The sequence below is a fragment of the Electrophorus electricus genome, chromosome 20 (assembly GCF_041902795.1).
Source record: "Electrophorus electricus isolate QZ-2024a chromosome 20, ASM4190279v1, whole genome shotgun sequence".
Classification (NCBI taxonomy): Eukaryota; Metazoa; Chordata; class Actinopteri; order Gymnotiformes; family Gymnotidae; genus Electrophorus; species Electrophorus electricus.
In genome coordinates this window covers 9,488,204-9,506,930 of record NC_137516.1, presented here as the reverse complement: position 1 = coordinate 9,506,930, position 18,727 = coordinate 9,488,204, and the positions used below count along the sequence as shown (strand labels likewise).

At 37.5% G+C, this 18,727-nt stretch overlaps 2 protein-coding genes across 6 annotated transcripts in view; both read right to left on the bottom strand.

The window, feature by feature from the left end:
- Nucleotides 1-2,709: 2,709 nt before the first annotated feature.
- On the bottom strand, nucleotides 2,710-8,058 carry ptgesl (prostaglandin E synthase 2-like). Of its 5 annotated transcripts, XM_027030470.3 has the most exons (8): nucleotides 7,803-8,058; nucleotides 7,617-7,714; nucleotides 5,760-5,954; nucleotides 5,611-5,666; nucleotides 5,305-5,457; nucleotides 4,993-5,193; nucleotides 4,555-4,669; nucleotides 2,710-4,040 (listed from the first exon to the last, which is right to left on the bottom strand). In XM_027030470.3, the coding sequence occupies exons 3-8, from the start codon at nucleotides 5,823-5,825 to the stop codon at nucleotides 3,918-3,920; spliced, it is 714 nt and encodes a 237-aa protein (XP_026886271.1). In that variant the 5' UTR covers nucleotides 5,826-5,954; nucleotides 7,617-7,714; nucleotides 7,803-8,058; the 3' UTR covers nucleotides 2,710-3,917. The 5 variants fall into 5 exon arrangements, with proteins under 5 accessions (XP_026886271.1, XP_026886272.1, XP_081559496.1 ...); XM_027030471.3 differs by lacking the exon at nucleotides 7,617-7,714; XM_081703370.1 differs by lacking the exons at nucleotides 7,617-7,714; nucleotides 7,803-8,058 and adding an exon at nucleotides 6,517-7,608 and having other exon boundaries at nucleotides 2,710-4,036.
- Nucleotides 8,059-9,607: 1,549 nt separating this feature from the next.
- Nucleotides 9,608-18,727, bottom strand: part of snrnp200 (small nuclear ribonucleoprotein 200 (U5)) — a 32,076-nt gene continuing 22,956 nt past the window's right edge. Inside the window, exons 35-45 of the mRNA XM_035536329.2 lie at nucleotides 16,830-16,938; nucleotides 16,625-16,733; nucleotides 16,342-16,531; nucleotides 15,954-16,118; nucleotides 13,951-14,072; nucleotides 13,727-13,870; nucleotides 11,448-11,624; nucleotides 11,208-11,368; nucleotides 10,887-10,968; nucleotides 10,684-10,776; nucleotides 9,608-10,520 (exon numbers count right to left, since the gene is read on the bottom strand). Of these exons, the coding sequence (XP_035392222.1) occupies nucleotides 10,371-10,520; nucleotides 10,684-10,776; nucleotides 10,887-10,968; nucleotides 11,208-11,368; nucleotides 11,448-11,624; nucleotides 13,727-13,870; nucleotides 13,951-14,072; nucleotides 15,954-16,118; nucleotides 16,342-16,531; nucleotides 16,625-16,733; nucleotides 16,830-16,938 (1,502 nt within the window). The 3' untranslated portion in view covers nucleotides 9,608-10,370. The remainder of the gene's footprint in view (nucleotides 10,521-10,683; nucleotides 10,777-10,886; nucleotides 10,969-11,207; nucleotides 11,369-11,447; nucleotides 11,625-13,726; nucleotides 13,871-13,950; nucleotides 14,073-15,953; nucleotides 16,119-16,341; nucleotides 16,532-16,624; nucleotides 16,734-16,829; nucleotides 16,939-18,727) is intronic.

Here is an 18,727-nt window from a genome sequence, read left to right as displayed (position 1 = left end):
GTCACTGGGCTTATATAAGGTCTAGACCAGCTGTTGGGTATTAAGCCTGATTAGTGGTGTGCCTGACTTGAAGCCTCCCTCTGGTGGCCAGAGGGGGCCTCGGCCTGGTACCAACCCTTACAGAAACAGTGTACAAGTCGATTAGAATGCTTAGAAACGCTGTTTTGTAGTGGGCAGAAGTGAAAGAATAGAGGTGCACTTGTAATGTGCACATTGCAAACATGTTAAAACAGCATGCTTTTCCATGCATAAACTATTTTCACTTGAAATATGTGTTACATAGTGTTTTCATATCATGAATTAGATTTTGCTTAAAACAGTATGTCTTGCACTGAAACAGTGTATAACTCAATTACAATGCTTGGAAATACTGTTTCATAGTGGGCAGAAGTGAAAGAAAAGAGGTGCTATTACTTGCAATGTGCACTTTGCAAATGTGTTAAAACATCTTGTTTCCACTTGTAAAAACTAATTTCACTTGAAATATGTTTTCTGATCATGGTTAAAACAGTATGTAATACAATGAAGCACTGTATAAGTCGATCTCTGATCTCGCACTCAAAATTCTACACTTGCTTACTAGATTCACTGCCCACATACTTTCTTAAGAAAATCCCACCTGAAGTAATTGAACCTTTACTAAATTTAATAAACTCCTCCTTGAACTTTGGCTACATTCCTAAATTATTAAAATTAGCAGTAATCAGACTACTTATTAAAAAATTTAACCTCGACCCATGTGAGCTGTTAAATTGCAGGCCGATCTCAAACCTTCCATTTATTTCCAAGATCCTAGTAGCTCAGCAGCTAAGCTCATATCTGAATCAGAACAGGATTCATGAAGTCTTTCAATCAGGGTTTAGGCCTAATTACAGTACGGAAACAGCACTAATTAAAGTAGTTGATGACCTGTTGTTGGCGTCTGACCAGGGTTATGTCTCTTTGCTTATATTGCTGGATCTGAGTGATCACAGCATTTTACTAGATAGAAAATGTGGTTGGGAGTAGAATAGCACTTTCCCATTATAAATCTTATCTAACTGGACGCTACCAAATGGAAACTTCTCAGCATACAACAAGGTTATCTATGATGTCCCACAAGGATCTGTTCTATGGCCTTTGCTTTTTTCTTTATATTTCTTTATATATAATGTTGTCTAGGTGACATTATACATAAACATTGTACTAGTTTCCACTGCTATGCTGATGATACTCAGCTATATGTCTCAGCCAAACCAGAGGACATATATCAGCTTAGTATTATTGACAAATGCATAAAGGACATCATGTTATCTTAGTTTGTTTAATAATGTTTTCCTTTCTTTATTAGTTACTAATTTCTTATTGTTAGTGTGTATTCATCAGAATTTGCTCATCACACCTAATATCAAGCTGTCACGGTACGGCCTCTCCTCCCAAATGTCTCCCTGTGTGTGTGTGTGTGTGTGTGTTTAAGTGTGAATGTTGTTGATATTTGAACCCTGTTAGCCTGCAAGCCACGTAGTCATCCTTGTTGTGTGTTGCAATAAACATGTCATTGTGTTTTACATGACTTGCCCCCACATTCTGCTCTGCCTCCTCGCATTACAGAAACATGGACCGCCAAAGGTCCATGCCGGGAAAGAAAAATAAGAATAAGAAGGGGAAGAAGGTGCCCAATGAGGACAATCCCTCCATGAAGGCTTGCAGTCCCAGAGCTCAGGTGCCTACACCTAAGCTTCGTAAAGGTAAGAAAGCAGCATCACCAGTTTCCACCACCGAGGCGGACAAATCAGATGGCGCGTCTCCGGATGCGCGTGCGCTTGAAGCCAGAGCAACCGTCGCCACACAAGCCAGCAAAGGAGGATCCTGTCCAGCTGGGGAATCTCAAATCTACCGTGGTTATGTTCATATAATTCACCTTTTGTTGCAACATGTACTGGATCATTAACAGTCTGATTATGCATGACATTCTGCACCAATTTGTATGTGAGAGATAGTGTGTCATCTTTGTGACAGAGCCTGACATACTCAGCAATCACTAGTAAATGGTGATGCCTCCTTCTGCAGTACAGCCAAAGCACAGGCCATATTGCCATGACATTGTGATATCATGTCTTGGGCTGCTATGGGTGTGTTCTGGGACTATACGTGTAGTACATATATTTTTAAAAAAGAAGACATTTTGTACAACTGTTTATTAATGAAACGTGTGGTCCATCACATTACTTCTTTTGTAGGGACTGGAGGAATGTGACAATGACTTTATATAGAACTATAACCAAAACATGGCAAATACAGAATTCTCAGCTGCATAGGACAGTATTCAGTATGGTCAAAATCTATACTATACTAGCTTACTTTCACACACAAAAAACTTTAACAATGTAAACATTTATTTAACAAAATGTATTGTCCATTTGTAAAAATCATATTACAAACCAATTTCACAAATTTGGCACAGTAGCCGACATCGTGCTTAAATGTGTCTGAACTAATGTAGCAATATTGAAAAAACAAACAAGATTCACTTATGCATTAATCTTTTGTTTTCGTATTCTTCCTAGGAATCAAACCCCTCAGGCTCCAGAGCTCCGTTTTCTTTGTCACTACTTTCCAAAATCGCTGCAACTTCAGCATCTGTAAATGTTTAGCATATTTTTGCGAACCAGCTAGCTAGATGTCAATAGAACAAGGAAGTAAATGTTTCTGAAAATGAAGGGTAAATCCTTAGAGATTTCATGATTGTTTATTGGTTAGTTTCATGCAAACTGACACACATTCAATCACGGTGATTAGATGGAGAAGACTTGAGTTACACACGAACACAGGATATTAAAGTAAAAAGATAAAATTCACAAGTTACAGTTATATTAGAACATAGAACATATGCTTAAATAGTACAAAAGTAACAGTTATAATAATTACATAACTCTAATTAAACTAACTGTGAAAGCAGCACTTATCCTGGACTGATATTTTAATGAAGAAATTATAAAATCTAAATTACATAATTGTTTCCACCCCAACAGTAATCTGACCATTACCTTGTTGGCTCCAGTATTCTGTATGCACATGCTGAGAGGCAGATGACGTGCATCTTAACCTATATCTAATCTCTCATAGGCAATTAACTCTTACTAATCAACAAAACTGACAGGGCAGACTCTACAGATTGAGGAAGTGTTTGAACCATATTTCTGCGTTGCATTAAAGCAAGGATATTAATAAAAACATTTAGAATGGATCACTAAAGAATAAATAAAGAATAAAGAAAATAATAGATATACAGATAGCAATAAACAAAATAATCATTTCCAGTTTTATTTTTAACATTGTATAATCACACTAGCACTAAGGACTTTATTTTTTGCATAAATCAAGATATTTAGAGTGTAACCAATGCTACATGCATCAGTTTGTCCGATGTTTTGTTTCACAGATATATTTAGTCAAAGACTGTTCCTGCATACTCTTCTGTAAAATACTAAATGAATCCTTGTTTTTTTTTTTTTCTTTTTGCAGCAAGAAACTTTTCATAGGCATTAGAATCAGTAAGGTAGTCATAACCCAGTTTGCAAGGCACATATTAAATCTATGCCTTAGACATATTTTCAAGAAAAGTCACTAGGAGAATAATTTATCATTGTTGAGGCAATGCTACTCGATGGAGGAAAACTGAATACCATTCCACATACCAACAGTTGGCTATTGTCACTTTACAACAACAGAAAAAAAAAAAAAGGATTCAATAGGGGTACAATAAGGGTGTTACCTGACATGAAATTAAGGGGATTGCATTTGTAAACCAGGAGAAACCTTCTGTCTTAAATTCAGCATATGGTACATTGAATTACATTGCATTTGACCCTGCTTGTATCATATGCCACTAATTTCCCATAAAGGAAAGGTCTCAAACTCGAGTACTTGAATTAATTTTAATTGCAATTATGATGTACAGTTTCCTCCATGCACCTGTACCATTTCTTTACTTTAGTGTTCTCCATCATGTCGTTAAATGCTTGAAGACCTTCCATAACTCTTAGAACACCAAACACTGCCTGTGCAAAAGAACAACATTAAACGCTGTTCAAATAATGAATGTAAAATTCTCATTAAGCATACAAATATATACTGCAATAAGTGTATGGTTTAGTAAGAGCTATGCCTTAGTAAGAGCCATTTTAGACTTACTTTTTCCATACTGAAAGTAAACAAATAAAATGTGGAAAGTTCACACTCTTGCATCAATAACAATCTGAGTCATCTCTATACATTATGGATTATTATTCAAGATAAATTTAATCAAAACTAAATCTCAAAAGGGTTTTTGTAATTAAAATAAAGGACAAAAAAGTGGAAAAAAAAGTCATAGCAACATACAAAACTAAATCAATAAATAACATGCAGTGCTCATAGTGACACTGGAATGTCAGGTGAATTAAGCATCACGTTCTAGTAGGGCAAATTTCAAGCGGAGCATTGCATTAGTGTTTGTCTGTACATTCTCTATGACCTTAAATGATCTTTATCAATCTTAAATAATTCCTCTCTCAAACAAGCAGAAAATCCTACCAGATCTGCAAGGTTGGGATTATCTCCCCCCATGAATTTCTTCTTTCCAATGGCTGCTATCCATTCATTGACAGCCTTATAGAGGTCCTGTCTCACATCATCATGTAGGTTATGTCTATGTTATTGAGAAGGGACATGGAGATATAACAGAGTCAATAACCAAGGACAATTAATAATACAAATAGAACCTACTAGTGTTCTAGAAGAACTACTCTGTCTAGTTATAAGTTCAAAAATTTGAATTATTATTATTATTATCATCATCATTATTAAGTTGCATTTATATAGTACCAATAGAATTCATGTACAGCACTGGAGTAGGCATCAGCACAATGATTATCAGTTTTACTGATTAACACATCAGAATACTTAAATCTGAATAGTAAAAGACACCAAGATACTATCATATTTAAAGTAAGTGATAAGTATTGCTCTAACCTATTTCTGAGCCTTTTTGAGATGATCCACATGGCAGCTGCTCCAAAATACTTGGCAAAAAAACCTTCAAAAGTGCCAAACTTGCCTTCACTGACTATGTAGTCAAAGGAAGCTAGAGCCTCCATTGGCGTGCGGTATACATTAGGAGAAATAAGGTGCACAAGCCAATCATCTGCCCATTTGCGCCATTTAATTTCCTCTCTGAAAATAAATATAGACATCAAGTAGCCAGGGTATGGAATGTGGTCTATCAAACATAGTATAAACTACAACATGTCTGCAGTCCTGTCCATCATCAACCATGATACTTACTTTCTGGAATCTTTTTCCAGATACATTTTCCCACTTTCTGCATCATCCACCATCACCCAGTACTTGTTGCCGAATTCTGTCACCTCTTTTCCAATGTCAGTTTTTGCTTTCATTTCAGGATAACAAGCAACAATCTGTGGAATTGTCTTCTCCCTAAGAAAGGGTTTCAAGATTGTAACCCCTCACATATATTATGAAATTCGTTTTTGTGTGTTTTCTACAACAGATTAACCCAATTTTTGCAGATGTTTATCATAAAATTTAATTCAGATTATAATATCATGCAACTATGAAGTCTATACTTACTTGCTAATCAGGTAGGTCATCAAAACACTAACGATGACAGATGAGTCATTAAGTTGCTATAGAAATGGAAGAAAGAAAAAAATATTGACATTGGCCGTTTTTGCTTGTTTTGACACATTGCAACTCAAAATACTAAAAGAACTACTTACTATTTTTCCATTCACCATCAGGATGGGCACTTTTCTGTAAGTAGACCAATTTATTTCCTGCCGCATAACAGGATTAACTTCCACAATTTCATATGGAAGCCCATGGTAGTCCAAAAACACTCTCACTTTACTGCAGAATGGGCAAGTTTTGTACTGATACAGTGTCAGCTTAAGATCTGTTCCAAGATCTGGTACCTATAGAAGGATAAAAATTGCAGCTGTTAGAACAGTCTGGAAGCATGTCTGAAAAAGGAGGCTTAAAGAAAACTCGAACTGACACTTCAAGAAACAAAATCTTTCTGAGCCACTGAAGTTTCATGCTTTCTCTACTATAATACAAATAACTCATGATGGGTTTAATAATTTAGCACAGAACACCTGCAGGGCAGGAAAGTCTCCAAGACTGTAGAAGGGTAATACCACACTACAATCTGCCTACACGTCAGTAGTAGTGATGCCAATACTTATGCATATATACCTAGCCTACAGACGCAAGAAGCATTGAAAAATACTACGAAAGAGAGATGTTTAGAAGCTGTCTGTAGGCTTATATCCAGTGTTCACATGACGTAAACCTTTTTTTAGTGGGTTATATGGAAAATGACACCTTTAACTCTTGAGAAACTGATATTCATGAAACTGTTTTGTATCAAGTGCACAGTCAGTTAAAGTAGTCTAAAAATTATTATTATTGTTATTATTACTATTATTATTATTATTATTATTAACAACAATCAGAATAATTATTATTATCTACCTTAGACTCTTCTGCAAGGTGCCGCTGAAAAGTAAGGTTGATTGTGTGGTACAATCCGAACCCACCACCGATGAAGAACGCACAACCTAAAACTTGTCCGCCACGCATTAGTGCAGGTCTACACTGCAAAAGTTTAGATCTTAACCTTTCACCGATAGTTCCATAACTCCTTCCTGGGGTTCGTAGAGAGATCCGTGTAGCACATATGGCTGCATTACCTGGGCGGCAATATGGGGTCTCATAAACGATTCTACCGACCTTGTAAATTTTTCGAGCACAGGCCGCAGCCATTTTGGTTTTATAGAAAAAAAAATGAAAAGGGTACCGCTGCAGCTCTGAGCACTAGCAGAAAGGGTAAGTGTGCCGGGTATCTGCTAACTATATTTCAACTGCAGCCAATGAGATACTAGATTTTTTTTGTCAATCACCTTTTATTAGCCAATCGACAACAGAAGTTACTTGTCTATTATTTTCCACGATAGCCACTCATCTTGACAACTCTTCTACAAGAAGGCGGTTACTGCGGTGCAAGTGGTTAAAAAGCTATCGTGTGAAAATACTGTGAAAGGTCAGTAGCCCTGTGAAACACCGTTGAAGCAGAATTTGTAGGTGTATTTTGCGAAACTGTATAAACACTTCAAACTACTGTGCCACTTAGTTTGTACTGTAAAAAAGCACGAATGTATAATATATTTTCATAGAAGGCTGCACTAATGCAATGCCCAATGCAAATAATTTTTCGATTGTGGCAGTCAAATATAGTGCAACTACTGAACCAATTGACAATTTTAATACAGTTGTCACATGTTTTGGTTCCTTCTTCCAATGAAAAAGCACTCCGAAGGAAATGATCGCATGTGATTCTATATTTAAATTATTAATTTTCTCTAGTACCTAAAGTGGAAAAAGCGTAACTGTCTCGGAAAATTGGGTCGCCCAATTACCTAGTAGGCTTCTGGCCATGCGTGAACAGTACGCCTCATGAGGCCTTTTACGCCGCGTTCGTAGGTTTACTCGGTGTATGGAGTTATACCTTTTTTTTTCTTCTAATCTTTCAACTAAAGCGCTCGTTTTACATAGGGGGGTGGTAATGTAATTACCAGCGTTCCTCTATGATTTTAGTCCCGTCCGAATGCGCAGTCAGTCATTTTTACCGACTGGCCATTCCCGCATCAGTAAGATTACGGACTTTTACATTCTGTAAAACGAACCATAAAATCATTTATATGAATTCCACAAAATAGATTTTATGAATCTCAAGTAGGGAGGCGGCTGAGGAAACATACAGTTTCGTTGTGCGTTGCACAGATTTCTCAGGTCGTTGAAGTCTGTAGCAAACCTCTGGTGTTGTAGCTACCATATCCAGAAGCCAAAAATCTCAGAAGCACGATGTTTCTGGCAGCTTCGTGTAGCATCGCCTATAGCCTAAAGACGTGTTATGAAAGTGTAACCTGCTAAATTTCAAACTAAAATTTAATGATTACTATAAATGGGTTATAAGACTGGTTGTCATCCTCTACTTTATCAGTGGTCACAGGACGCTGTTGGCTGGATATTTTTGTCCCCCAGGGCTCAGTATTAGCCCTAGCCCTTTCTATGACCTCATAGTTTCCTTTGAGAGCTCCCTGGTATCACCATCTGAATCTGCTCATAGCCTGGGCATAACTTTGGACAACCAGTTGTCATTCTCGACTCATATTTCAAATCTGACCTGGTCTTGCAGACTTCTCCTTTGTAACATACAAAGGATTCAGCCCTTTCTCTCGCAGGAAGCTGCCCAGGTCCTTGTGCAGTCTCTTGTAATCTCAAAGATAGACTCCTCCAACTCGCTTCTTGCTGGTCCTACATGCTACATGCTAGGTTAGGTTACTGAGGTCCCCTAACCAAGGGCTTTTAGGACTAAGTGAAAATTCAAGTGTGACCATGCCTTTCCAAATTCCTCCAACATACAAAGCTCTCAACAGTATCCAGAACTTGTTGTATAATACTGTGGACATCTGAATCTGTCCTGATGTAAACTCATTGTAAACTAGATAAGGGCATTGTGAGTTAGCTATGGTATCCCAATTAGTTCCTATGGTCTTACTAGGTGATTTCTTTGTTGTCTCAGGTAGTTCCTAAGATGTTACCTAACTAGATTTTGAAGAATTTTGATCTTGGATTGGATTCTTTTTGAGGTCATCTTTCAAAGTTACGTCTGTGCTGTAAGAACTTAAATAATTGAACCTAATCAACATTGCCTCCAACAGCTCCTGTGATGTGTTATATTCTGCCCGACAACACCGGCCTATGTGATAAAAACGCTCCAGTTTACAATTTTTAAATTATACACTGAAAATAAAAAACAATACATTCAGTGGTGATTCTAGAAGTTTCTATTTCTGCATAAAGTTGACCAAAAACTTCATAAGACTGTCACATAAGTCCAAGAAGTAGTTTAAAGAGAATCAAACAAATTAGAAAACACATTACTCAGTCATTCCTTTATTGAGGGAAATTATTCAATATTATACATCGGAGTGGCAAAGTTGTGCAAACCTTTGCTTTCCGTATCTGGTATTACCCCTTGTGCAACAACTGCAACTAAACATTTCTGAGGATTGTTTAGACCTGCACTTCAGCTTGGAGGAATTTTAGCCCATTCCTCTGTACAAAATTGATTCAACTCAATTATGTTGGTGGGATTCCTCCCATGAACTGCTGGCTTCAAATCCTTCCAAAACATTTCTGCTGGCATAAGGTTACTTAAAAAAGACCACTCCTGGGAAAACCAATACTGGCCTTTAATTTCCTCCATTTGAACATAACCTGTGTGCCTGTGGATCACCCACTCACACTTGATAGTCATCTCATTGAAAACATCTAACTAAAAGCTCATCTCGAAATTATTTGCTAATCTTAAAGGTTCATATAGTTTTGGCAGATATGCAATATTAGATCATTTCCCCTCAATAAATGGGTCTAATTTGTCCCATTGGTTCTCTCTACTTTTAGCTCTGGTGTGACAATCATATTTAAATACAGCCATTTTTAAAGGGTTCACAAAGTTTCAAGCACCGCTGTAAATAATAAGTGGACTAGAAACCAATAATTGTAGCCCCAACACAAATTACCCATTTTATTAACACATTTAGGTACATGGTCACAACACATCTACAAATCTGGTATGAATAGCTATAAAACCACAGAATTTCACCATATGAGTCCACGGAGAAAATGAGATGTGTGTGTGTGTGTGTGTGTGTGTGTGTGGGGGGGGGGGGGTTAAAATGGGTATAGACTGGGAAAATAGGACAACATGCAAGAAACCCTGGACTTCATAGTGCTAATACACTTATTTTAATTGTAAAAAGTTTTCTTCCAAATGAACATCCATGACACAGAAGTAGTAGTTTCGACTTTAGATCAAATTAGGACAACTTACCCACTTCCTGACGTAGCATAAAAGTTGTTTTGTTTCTTCGGAAACGCAAATTATATTGAAATGTGACATGTCTAAGCATATCGCACCCCCCCCCCCCTTTTCTTACAAAATTGGACAGATCCTTTTAGCCATCAACCAAGATCATACATATACAAAGCAATTATAGAGACAGTCAAAATCAATTGTTAATTTATAGGTTAATGTTCATTTTCACACAATTTGTCAAGAGCGATTTTTATCACATTCCTTGCATTTTTTCACTGAGCAAAACCAACAAAAAAGAAAAATAGAAATGAGAAAATATGTCTAAAAAATGCTATGGCTTGCCACATATTTAGAATTATGCTCATTTCACAATAATATGAAATATGAGAAAATCATTCTGCTCATTAATTGGTTTTAGCAGTCTCCAACATTGATACCTTTCTGATCAGTCTGAGTCACTATCTCTATCGCTGTCAGCCTCTTTGATGTCCACACTGAATTTGTACTCCTGGTCACAGCCCATGTATGCATCACTCATGAAATACAGTGTATAGTTATGGACTCCAACAATAGGTGCCACAAAGTCCAGTTTCACCTGATGAAAACAAAGATTAAAATTAATTTTTAAATTAAAAAGAGGCGAAAACCCTCAAACACAACATACCCATGTCTCAACCCTTGGAGTACAATACTGGATCACAAGTTTAATATTTGGCCAGTGTATTGTTCAATCATAGATAAAGTAAGTGTAAACCAACCTTGGCTTTCTGCTGCAGAGTCAACCTCTTAATGGAGATGAGACTGTTAGATTTGGGGTCCCCAATCACAACCCACCAGCCCTCTTCACGCTTCTGCACCAACACAGAGTGGCCAAACAATACTTTACACATTAATTTCTCAAAGAAAAACATAGGGGCCAAAAATAGTACTGCTGTTCAGTAGAGTAACAGATTTTACTTGCCTGAGGAAAGAGTGGAGCAATCACAGGTCCTGTAACCTCTTCCTCCCTCTCCAATTGCACTTGAACCAGCACTGGACTGCCACTGTAAATTAAGCACATTACTTTAGCTTTTCCAAAACTCACTCATGCAATACATACAAAGTCTATTTTAAATATGGTGAATATTTTGTAAAATGACATTCTTTAAATTCTTTTAAAAATGCTACTAGTGTGAATGCAGGCTCAGACAGAGGAAGCAAGCTCCTGTCCTGCATAAAAAAAGGTCACTGACAGCAGGGTTGACTAATGAAATTGCACGAACAAAAACACAGTAGTACTCACCTCTTAATATCATCTTTGTCAGCCACTTCGTAAGACAGCTCAATGTTGGGGTAGCGGTTACAAAAACGTGCCACGTCAGCCATCTGAACATCTGACAGTTGCAGAAGAGCAGTACGGTCCTCATCCTCCATTTCCATGATATCAAAGATACTCTCCACACCCTACAGGAAAAACAGTAAGACATGCAAATCCACAAGTAGTAAAGTCCCCACACCACCAAACCATATAGCTGTTTCTAACCTTCTCAGTGCAGCGTTTGATGTGCTCTGATGTGAAGTGAGGCAACTGCTTGAGATATGAATCTTTAGACCACATGGCCTGGGTCACCATTTGAGCCAACTCCATAGCAGCCAAAGCAGGACTTAGCCAACCATTACTAGACAGCACATCTACACAAGCCTGGATTAGACGCACAGCCTGTAGATACAAACAAAATGGGGGGGAACAGAAAGATGACATCCATTTCTGATAACATTAACAGATATAACCAGATGCAAAGTCCAAGCAAACATTTCACAAATAAGACCTGTCAATGACTGGTATTAAAACACTTAAAACAAATGCTCACCAGTCTTTGGAGACTGAATTAACAAGGTATGAACAAGCAGTTTGGCAAAAACAGCAATGAATAAAATTTCACAGAAGTTGTGCACTACAGTTTCTAAAAAAGCAATTTAGCAGTCATATTATTCACATTTGACAAGACTGCAGCCTATAGCACTCACCAGTGATTCAAACCAAATTTAGCATGCTTCCACAACTTGAAACTCCATACAATGCATTCCATTTTGGTGACAGTCTGATACCCATAGCCAAGTTTTAGCCAGATCTCACCATTTAGCCTTCTGGAGGCGTCATGGGCTTAATTCAGCAAAACACCACCAAAGGGAGATGCCTGTATGACAAACCCTTGGGAAGAGCTTGTGATGTGGTTTCTGGTATGAAGTGAGTGGGCTGGGCGCTATGTGAAATTTTACTGGTTTTGCACAGAATATTTGACATCCTGGGAATAATTAAAATATTTTTTAAAATAAAGTCTCAGGTTACTGTAAATCTTTACAGTAATGCAAAATGAGGAAATGCAAATGACATCTATTTGGCTATCAGTACCAAAAAAAGTTATGACCAAATCATGTACTGGTGCGATTGGCTGCAATCTGAAGTACTTGACTGAAGACAGTGGCAGCCCAGTGGTTAAGGTACTTGACTAGGAAGGCTGCCAGTTCAAGTCCCACCACTGACAGGTTGCCACTGTTGGGCCCCTGAGCAAGGCCCTTAACCTCAATTGCTCAAGTTGCATTCAGTCATAACTAAGTCGCTCTGGATAAAAGTGTCAGCTAAATGCCATAAATGTAAATACTGGATTGGGCAAAAATTATAGGCCTACTGCAAAAAGTTTCATTTTATGCAATTATCAAAATGTAAAATGCAGATTAAAAAACAAAACAAAACAAAAAAAAGCTTCTTTTGCTTTTATCTAAAAATAGATCCATAAATAATGTTGAAAAGGTGGAAGTACACTTGAGCAACATTTAATTTTTAGAAGGAGCACAACAGTAGTGCACCCCGAGGCCAGTTCTTACCAAAATGAGTAGATGTCTTCAGAGCACAGACAGTATGCATGGAAGTGGATTAACACGACAGTGGGTGAAAAGTGAAGCCACTGTATCTGATGCTCTCTAGTGGTTGGCTGCAGTACAGCCTTCAACCCTGCACATTTCCATGCTAGTGAATGGCTCAGATGCAAATTTTCAAATTATACACATCTAATGTTTGGGGGAACTGTTCTATAAACTCCTCTGGTGTGTTAATCTCTGTCAGAATATATTTATTATGATGAATGGGTTTTACTTGGTGAGATTTAAATATATTTAAAGTGTAGCAATGAGATGACTGACAGCTAGTATTGGTCAAATTACAGGCAGCTGACAACAGCAGCTATACTAACCATTGCATGACTTTTTATCCTTTGAATGTGTTAACTGACTGTTCGCCTTGACAATTCTCAAGTAAAACAAGCCATTGTTCAACAGAAAACTGTTCTAATAGACCCTCAGTGTTAAGTTCTTTGCAGTGTCAGAAAAATAGTAGAAAAAATGCAAATATGACAAATTTTGTGCAGGACTAGTTTGCAGAAGTAGGTTTTGCATATAATGCAAATTCATTAAAAAATTCATCATGACAAATTGAGGGACAAAGCCTCAGAATTCTGAGTCTGTGACCAATATGGTTCAGAAGGCATGTGCTAACATTTAATATTTTGCATTATATTGCTACCTTCAGGCCAATAAGGGTGTCTGTATTTGAGTGCAGTTTCATTTCACCTTTCATCCAAGTTTTCTGCTCCTGGACCTCATGGTTTGGTCTGCATGATTGTGCAGATGGTTTCTTAAACTCATTTAGTCTCATGAAACCAAACACTAGAGAGTCCAACATTATGTGCCTGAACTCAAATAACCGCCCAGTTAATAAAAAGGTTTTCAGTGCTGTTAAATATTTGGGGTCTTTATCTCCCTCACCTTGCTGAGAATCTCTTCAGTGTCAGATTGAAGTTCAGCACTTAGCTGCATGCGAGAAAGATGGGCCTGCAACAGCAAGTTTGTCTTCACGTGCGGGTCATTAAACTTGGGATTGTTCAGCTTGTGAGGCACCTTCTGGGCCAGCTACAAAAAAAAACAAAAACATTCAGTACTGTCTTTAAAGTGAACCATTATAAGTTTTTGAATTTCTGCATGTGATGCACCTGACGAAGTAGGGTATCTTCGTGGTGTCTGATGGGAATGTTCTTGTACTCAGCAGCATTTGAGATGATCTCAATCAGGCCACGAATCTTAGTCTTGGCATTCAGAGACATGCTGAATAACTCTGTCAGAAATAAAAACAATCTTCAGCCATGTCTCAATCCATAGCATTTTGCATCATATATGCACCAACATCATGTGCTCTTTCAGTTCTTAAATACTACCCATTTTAAATTCTAAAAATGAGGCAGCATTATATGCATCCTTTAAAGCTGAAGTAATCCCACCCTGTAACAATAAGCTTATTTAAATAATTTTATTCAATGTGGTGAATAGATGAACACAAGTCATCTTAAAAAGTTTTCATTACAAGCATATTAGCTATTCTGTGGCTCCAGATATATGGGGAGATTTTGGACAGTTACCGTTAGAGAGAATGTTTGACTTAGCTATTTTGCCTGCAGGGTCATTTCCCCTCTTTCCGAGCAGAAAGCTTTGTAAAAAGCAAAAATGACTCGTGATGTAAATACTAACTAGCCCAACTCAGAAACATGTCTTTATGTACCCTTATGTGCACCTCCAGTTAAGTTCATTGTAGCTACACAGTATTTTCCACTGGGCAGGCACAAACCTACTAAAAGTGTTCAACAACTTACTAAAAGACAATTTTATCTTCATTATAGCGTTATTGTTAAAGGCTAAACAATTTTAGCTTCATTGCTATTAGGCTAAAGGTTATGCTGGGGAAATACTGCAAGCACTGTAATACTGTAATGAAAGTCTATTCTCTCATTTATACTTACAATTTGCAATCAGAATTACAAATTATTCCAGAAGTGAATGGATAGTGACTTATGACTGTGTGCATTTGGAGAGGTTTTGGTTACTTTGGAGATGTCTTGGACGCCTAGAGAATATACTGTGCATCTCCTGAGAAATTTCATGTATATGCTCAAAATTGTTCAATTTATATGACAAGACCCTGGTGAATCAGGAAATGTAGTGCATGACTGAAAATGAATCTTCAGCATCCAAATACACATTATACACCCCAAAAATAAAAGGTGCTTTTTGTTTTTCTTCTGCATTAGATGAGCTCAAATAGAACCTAAATGATGGAAATGTAAGCCTGGATGTGAATGGATGTCTTGGCCCAAGTGTCTACTTTATTTTGAATCCTGAATGATCATTGTACTTTGTGTACAATTTTAGATAACTAGTGTTAAAGTGAACAAGTACAAATTGTTCAAAAAGGAAGGTGCACTAAGGGTAATCCAGCTCATATCTAGAGGTTGCTAAAACAATCTCTCCTTTCTCTTTTTGCTTCATCCCTTGTCCCTTTATTAGGCAGCTATTCTCAACCAATTCTCAATTATCTGTTAGGTTTCACTTGGTTGCCTGTTAGGATTGTTATTCTAGTGAACTTAATACTCCTGGTCATTAATAGAATTCTAGTCAATGATTATTGCGCATGTTTTTCCTATCTATGCTTATTCAAAAAAACATACTTGTATCTAACAATATATTAAAATTATTAAAACCACTACAAATTCAAGTCTAGCCTTTGAATGACTGAGTATTATTTAGGTGGAAGACCACAACACTAATGATGCCAGTGTGACAGTGACATAGTAGTGGGTATTGTTGAGCAGAGTTGCTGGAATTTTTACACGTCACTGTTGGATTGCAACAATGCATTACAGCACCACATCTGCCTTCACTATCACTTCTGTATTGGGAAATACCCAGCCACATAATGTTAAGTCAGAAGTAATATAACTATGGCCAGTAATGAAAATGGGAGAGAATGGGTGAACTGTGCAAGCCAACAATTAAAAGCTACTTTTTGTAATCTACAAAATAAAGATTGATAAAGATCCGCTATAAAGATTCTGTTGCAAAATGCACCTAAACACAACAATCTAATGAAGTGGCCACTGAGTGTACATACAAGATATGTGCTTCTAAAGTGGCTGGTGTATGGAGAAATACTGATCTTTCTTACCAATGGTGGTATAGTTAATGTAGTAGTAGGCTGCAATCATGCCCAGATTGAGGGGAGCCACGTCCATCTCATCCTCAATACTGATGCACTTCGACTGCTCTAGATCTTGCAGTGTGTTCTCCACCAGCTCTGATAAGTGGTCAGACAGGTGCCTGTGAGACATGCCTGCCATGGCAAAGGCATTAAAAATAGGGAAGTAATAAAGGTAAATACATAGGTAACAAATCCATGATGTGCACAAAACTGATGAAAAAAATGCTGATATTTTATAATCAAGAACTGTATTAAACACATTTGTTTGTTTACTAGAGCACTGCATTTCTGTTGTTTAGCCATCAGCTCTGATTTTTTATTTATTTATTTATTTATTTTTACAGCAAAGTCTCACCCTGCAAATTGTAGTAATTAGGGTTCTGGGTCATGCGGCGGTAAAGGAAAGTCCAGGTCAGATAATCCACAGCATCCTGCTTGTTCTCCACCGTTTTGGTGACAATCTCAGCATTGAAGTGGTCATGTAGACAGTGGTCCAAGTGAGATTCAACCGGCAGAGGCTCATAAAGGAATTTCTTAAAGAAGTCCTTAAGGAAAGAGTGTCAGGGGGATGTAAATTGGGAAAATTATCCAGAACTGCAAAAAGGAAAAATGTTTAGTGCTTGAGATCTTGGCTATACCTTTTTGGAGCCCTGGCACATGATGACACAGCGCCCCTCATCATCCTGTAAGGGGCGATTGGCCTTTCCTACCATCTGTAGTACGTCATAAATTGGGTAGTCAACATAACTAAGGAGATGAAAGAAACATCCATTCTGTAAATTCAATGAAGAACTATGCCAATTTGTTTGCCTATGGAATAAGAAGTCGTGCAGAAATACACACGCATGAATTTTGCCATTGTAGTATTGCGTGTCCATGACGATCACCAAGTGGGCAGAGATGTTTGTTCCCCAGCAGAGGGAACGAGAAGCCACCACAACCTGAATGGCACCTTTTATACAAAAGAGACAAGTTACACAAGAATGCTGGTATAAGCCAGTAGTCTCAAAATGTTAAGAAGTGTTCCCAATACCACGTCAGCTACTGCCGTTATAACACACTATTTGTTACCAAACATGATCTCAGATTTTGCAGGTTAAGTACACAGTTTCCAGATGAACCAAACATTTCGGACAGAAGTCCTTCATCAGATGTGCAAGCAAAGTGCCTCTGAATTAGTAGTAGGAGCCAGTTTATATAGGAAATAGTAGATCTTTAGAACCCCATGGAATGAATGTTATGATTTAAAGTTCCAAGAATGTAGAGGAGTTTGAGGTTTCCTAATTTAATTGATGTGATAGCAACAGCTGGATATGCAAACATATGTCAATGCCGTTTCCTTTTTAATACTAATGGACACTGCACTTTGCTTGCACAGCTGACAAAGGACCTCTGTCTGAAACATTGTTTTGTGTGTGTGCGCGCACTATATATATATATATATATATATATATATATATATATATATATATATATATATATATATATATATATATATATATATATATATATATATATATATATATATATTTTTAGGGGTGGGACTTTAACACGTTAATTTTGATTAATTAATTAGAAATTAGAAAACAACGAAATAAATTTAACGCATTTTAATCACACTTTTGCACCGTGGAACGTTTCTCAGTGCACGAGTTCCAGGCATACAGATTATATTGACGCACAATGTGATGAGCATGATGGAGATGATGGAAGAGGCTACGCTGGTGGATGGGAAATTTAAATACAAGAAACTTCCAGATGGAAGTACAAACAAAAATGTTGTTATTTGCACTTTATGCAAGAAGGAGTTTGCTCATCACAGGAGCACTTCCACCCTTCGTTACCACTTCAACGCAAAACATGTTGGGGCTAGCGCGCAGGTCAGTAATGTTAACTTGGCTGCTAAATGTGATAGTATTCCTAGTACGAGCAAACAGTGTCGCCAGTCAACACTTGACCACATGTCGGGGTTCACATTCAGAAACAAAATGTCAAAGTCCACGTCAGACAAATTGACCAATTCACTGGCGAGATGGATTGCTGTGGACTGTCGACTGCACTCTGCGGTCGAAGATAAAGGGTTACAAGAGACGCTGCAAATTGCGTCAGCTGATGCAAGTTACGAACTGCCGTCCAGAAAGGCAATGTCCTTCCCTGCCCTGGCCAGATATTTTCTGGCCAGTCCTGCCAAGTCTGTTCCTTGTGAGAGACTTTTCTCACTTGCTGGTAACATAGTTCAGAAGAAGAGGGCAGCATTGACCTCTGAAAATATCGAAAGGCTAGTTTGTCTCTGTAACTGGCTGAGGAAGCAGTAGATGTTATCATAAGGCCAATGGGTTTGTTACTGACTTAACTAAATGTTGATCAGATTGACATGCTCCATGTTGTTGTTGTTTAATTTTGGGAGTTTTGCTCAGGATATTGGAAGAATAAGAAGAACTGAAGTCCATCAGAGGATGTTTTTTAATACCATTTTAGATGATGGTAGACAACATTTTATCCATTTTATTTATAATGGGAGCAGTTGAAGTCAATCAGTACTTTTTGGTCAGAATTTCCAGTGTTCTGAAAACTGTTTGCTCTATGTTTTCTGCACTCATCTGTTGGTCTGTGTAGTAGACTGGTGGGAAAATAAACAAGCTTAAACTTCAAAATCTTATGTTCATTGATTCAATCATCATCCAAACTTAAATTAATATTTCTCATGTTAAATATTGAAATGTGATTAAATGTGATTAATT

Bases quoted from the DNA above. Each gene is read 5' to 3' on its own strand.
- ptgesl (XM_027030468.3), bottom strand. From the start codon at position 6,807: ATGGCTGCGGCCTGTGCTCGAAAAATTTACAAGGTCGGTAGAATCGTT. The intron at 5,667-5,759 runs GTAAGTAGTTCT...CCATTTCTATAG, and splicing joins TGATGGTGAATGGAAAAATA to CAACTTAATGACTCATCTGT. The intron at 5,194-5,304 runs GTAAGTATCATG...ATTTATTTTCAG, and splicing joins CTGGAAAAAGATTCCAGAAA to AGAGGAAATTAAATGGCGCA.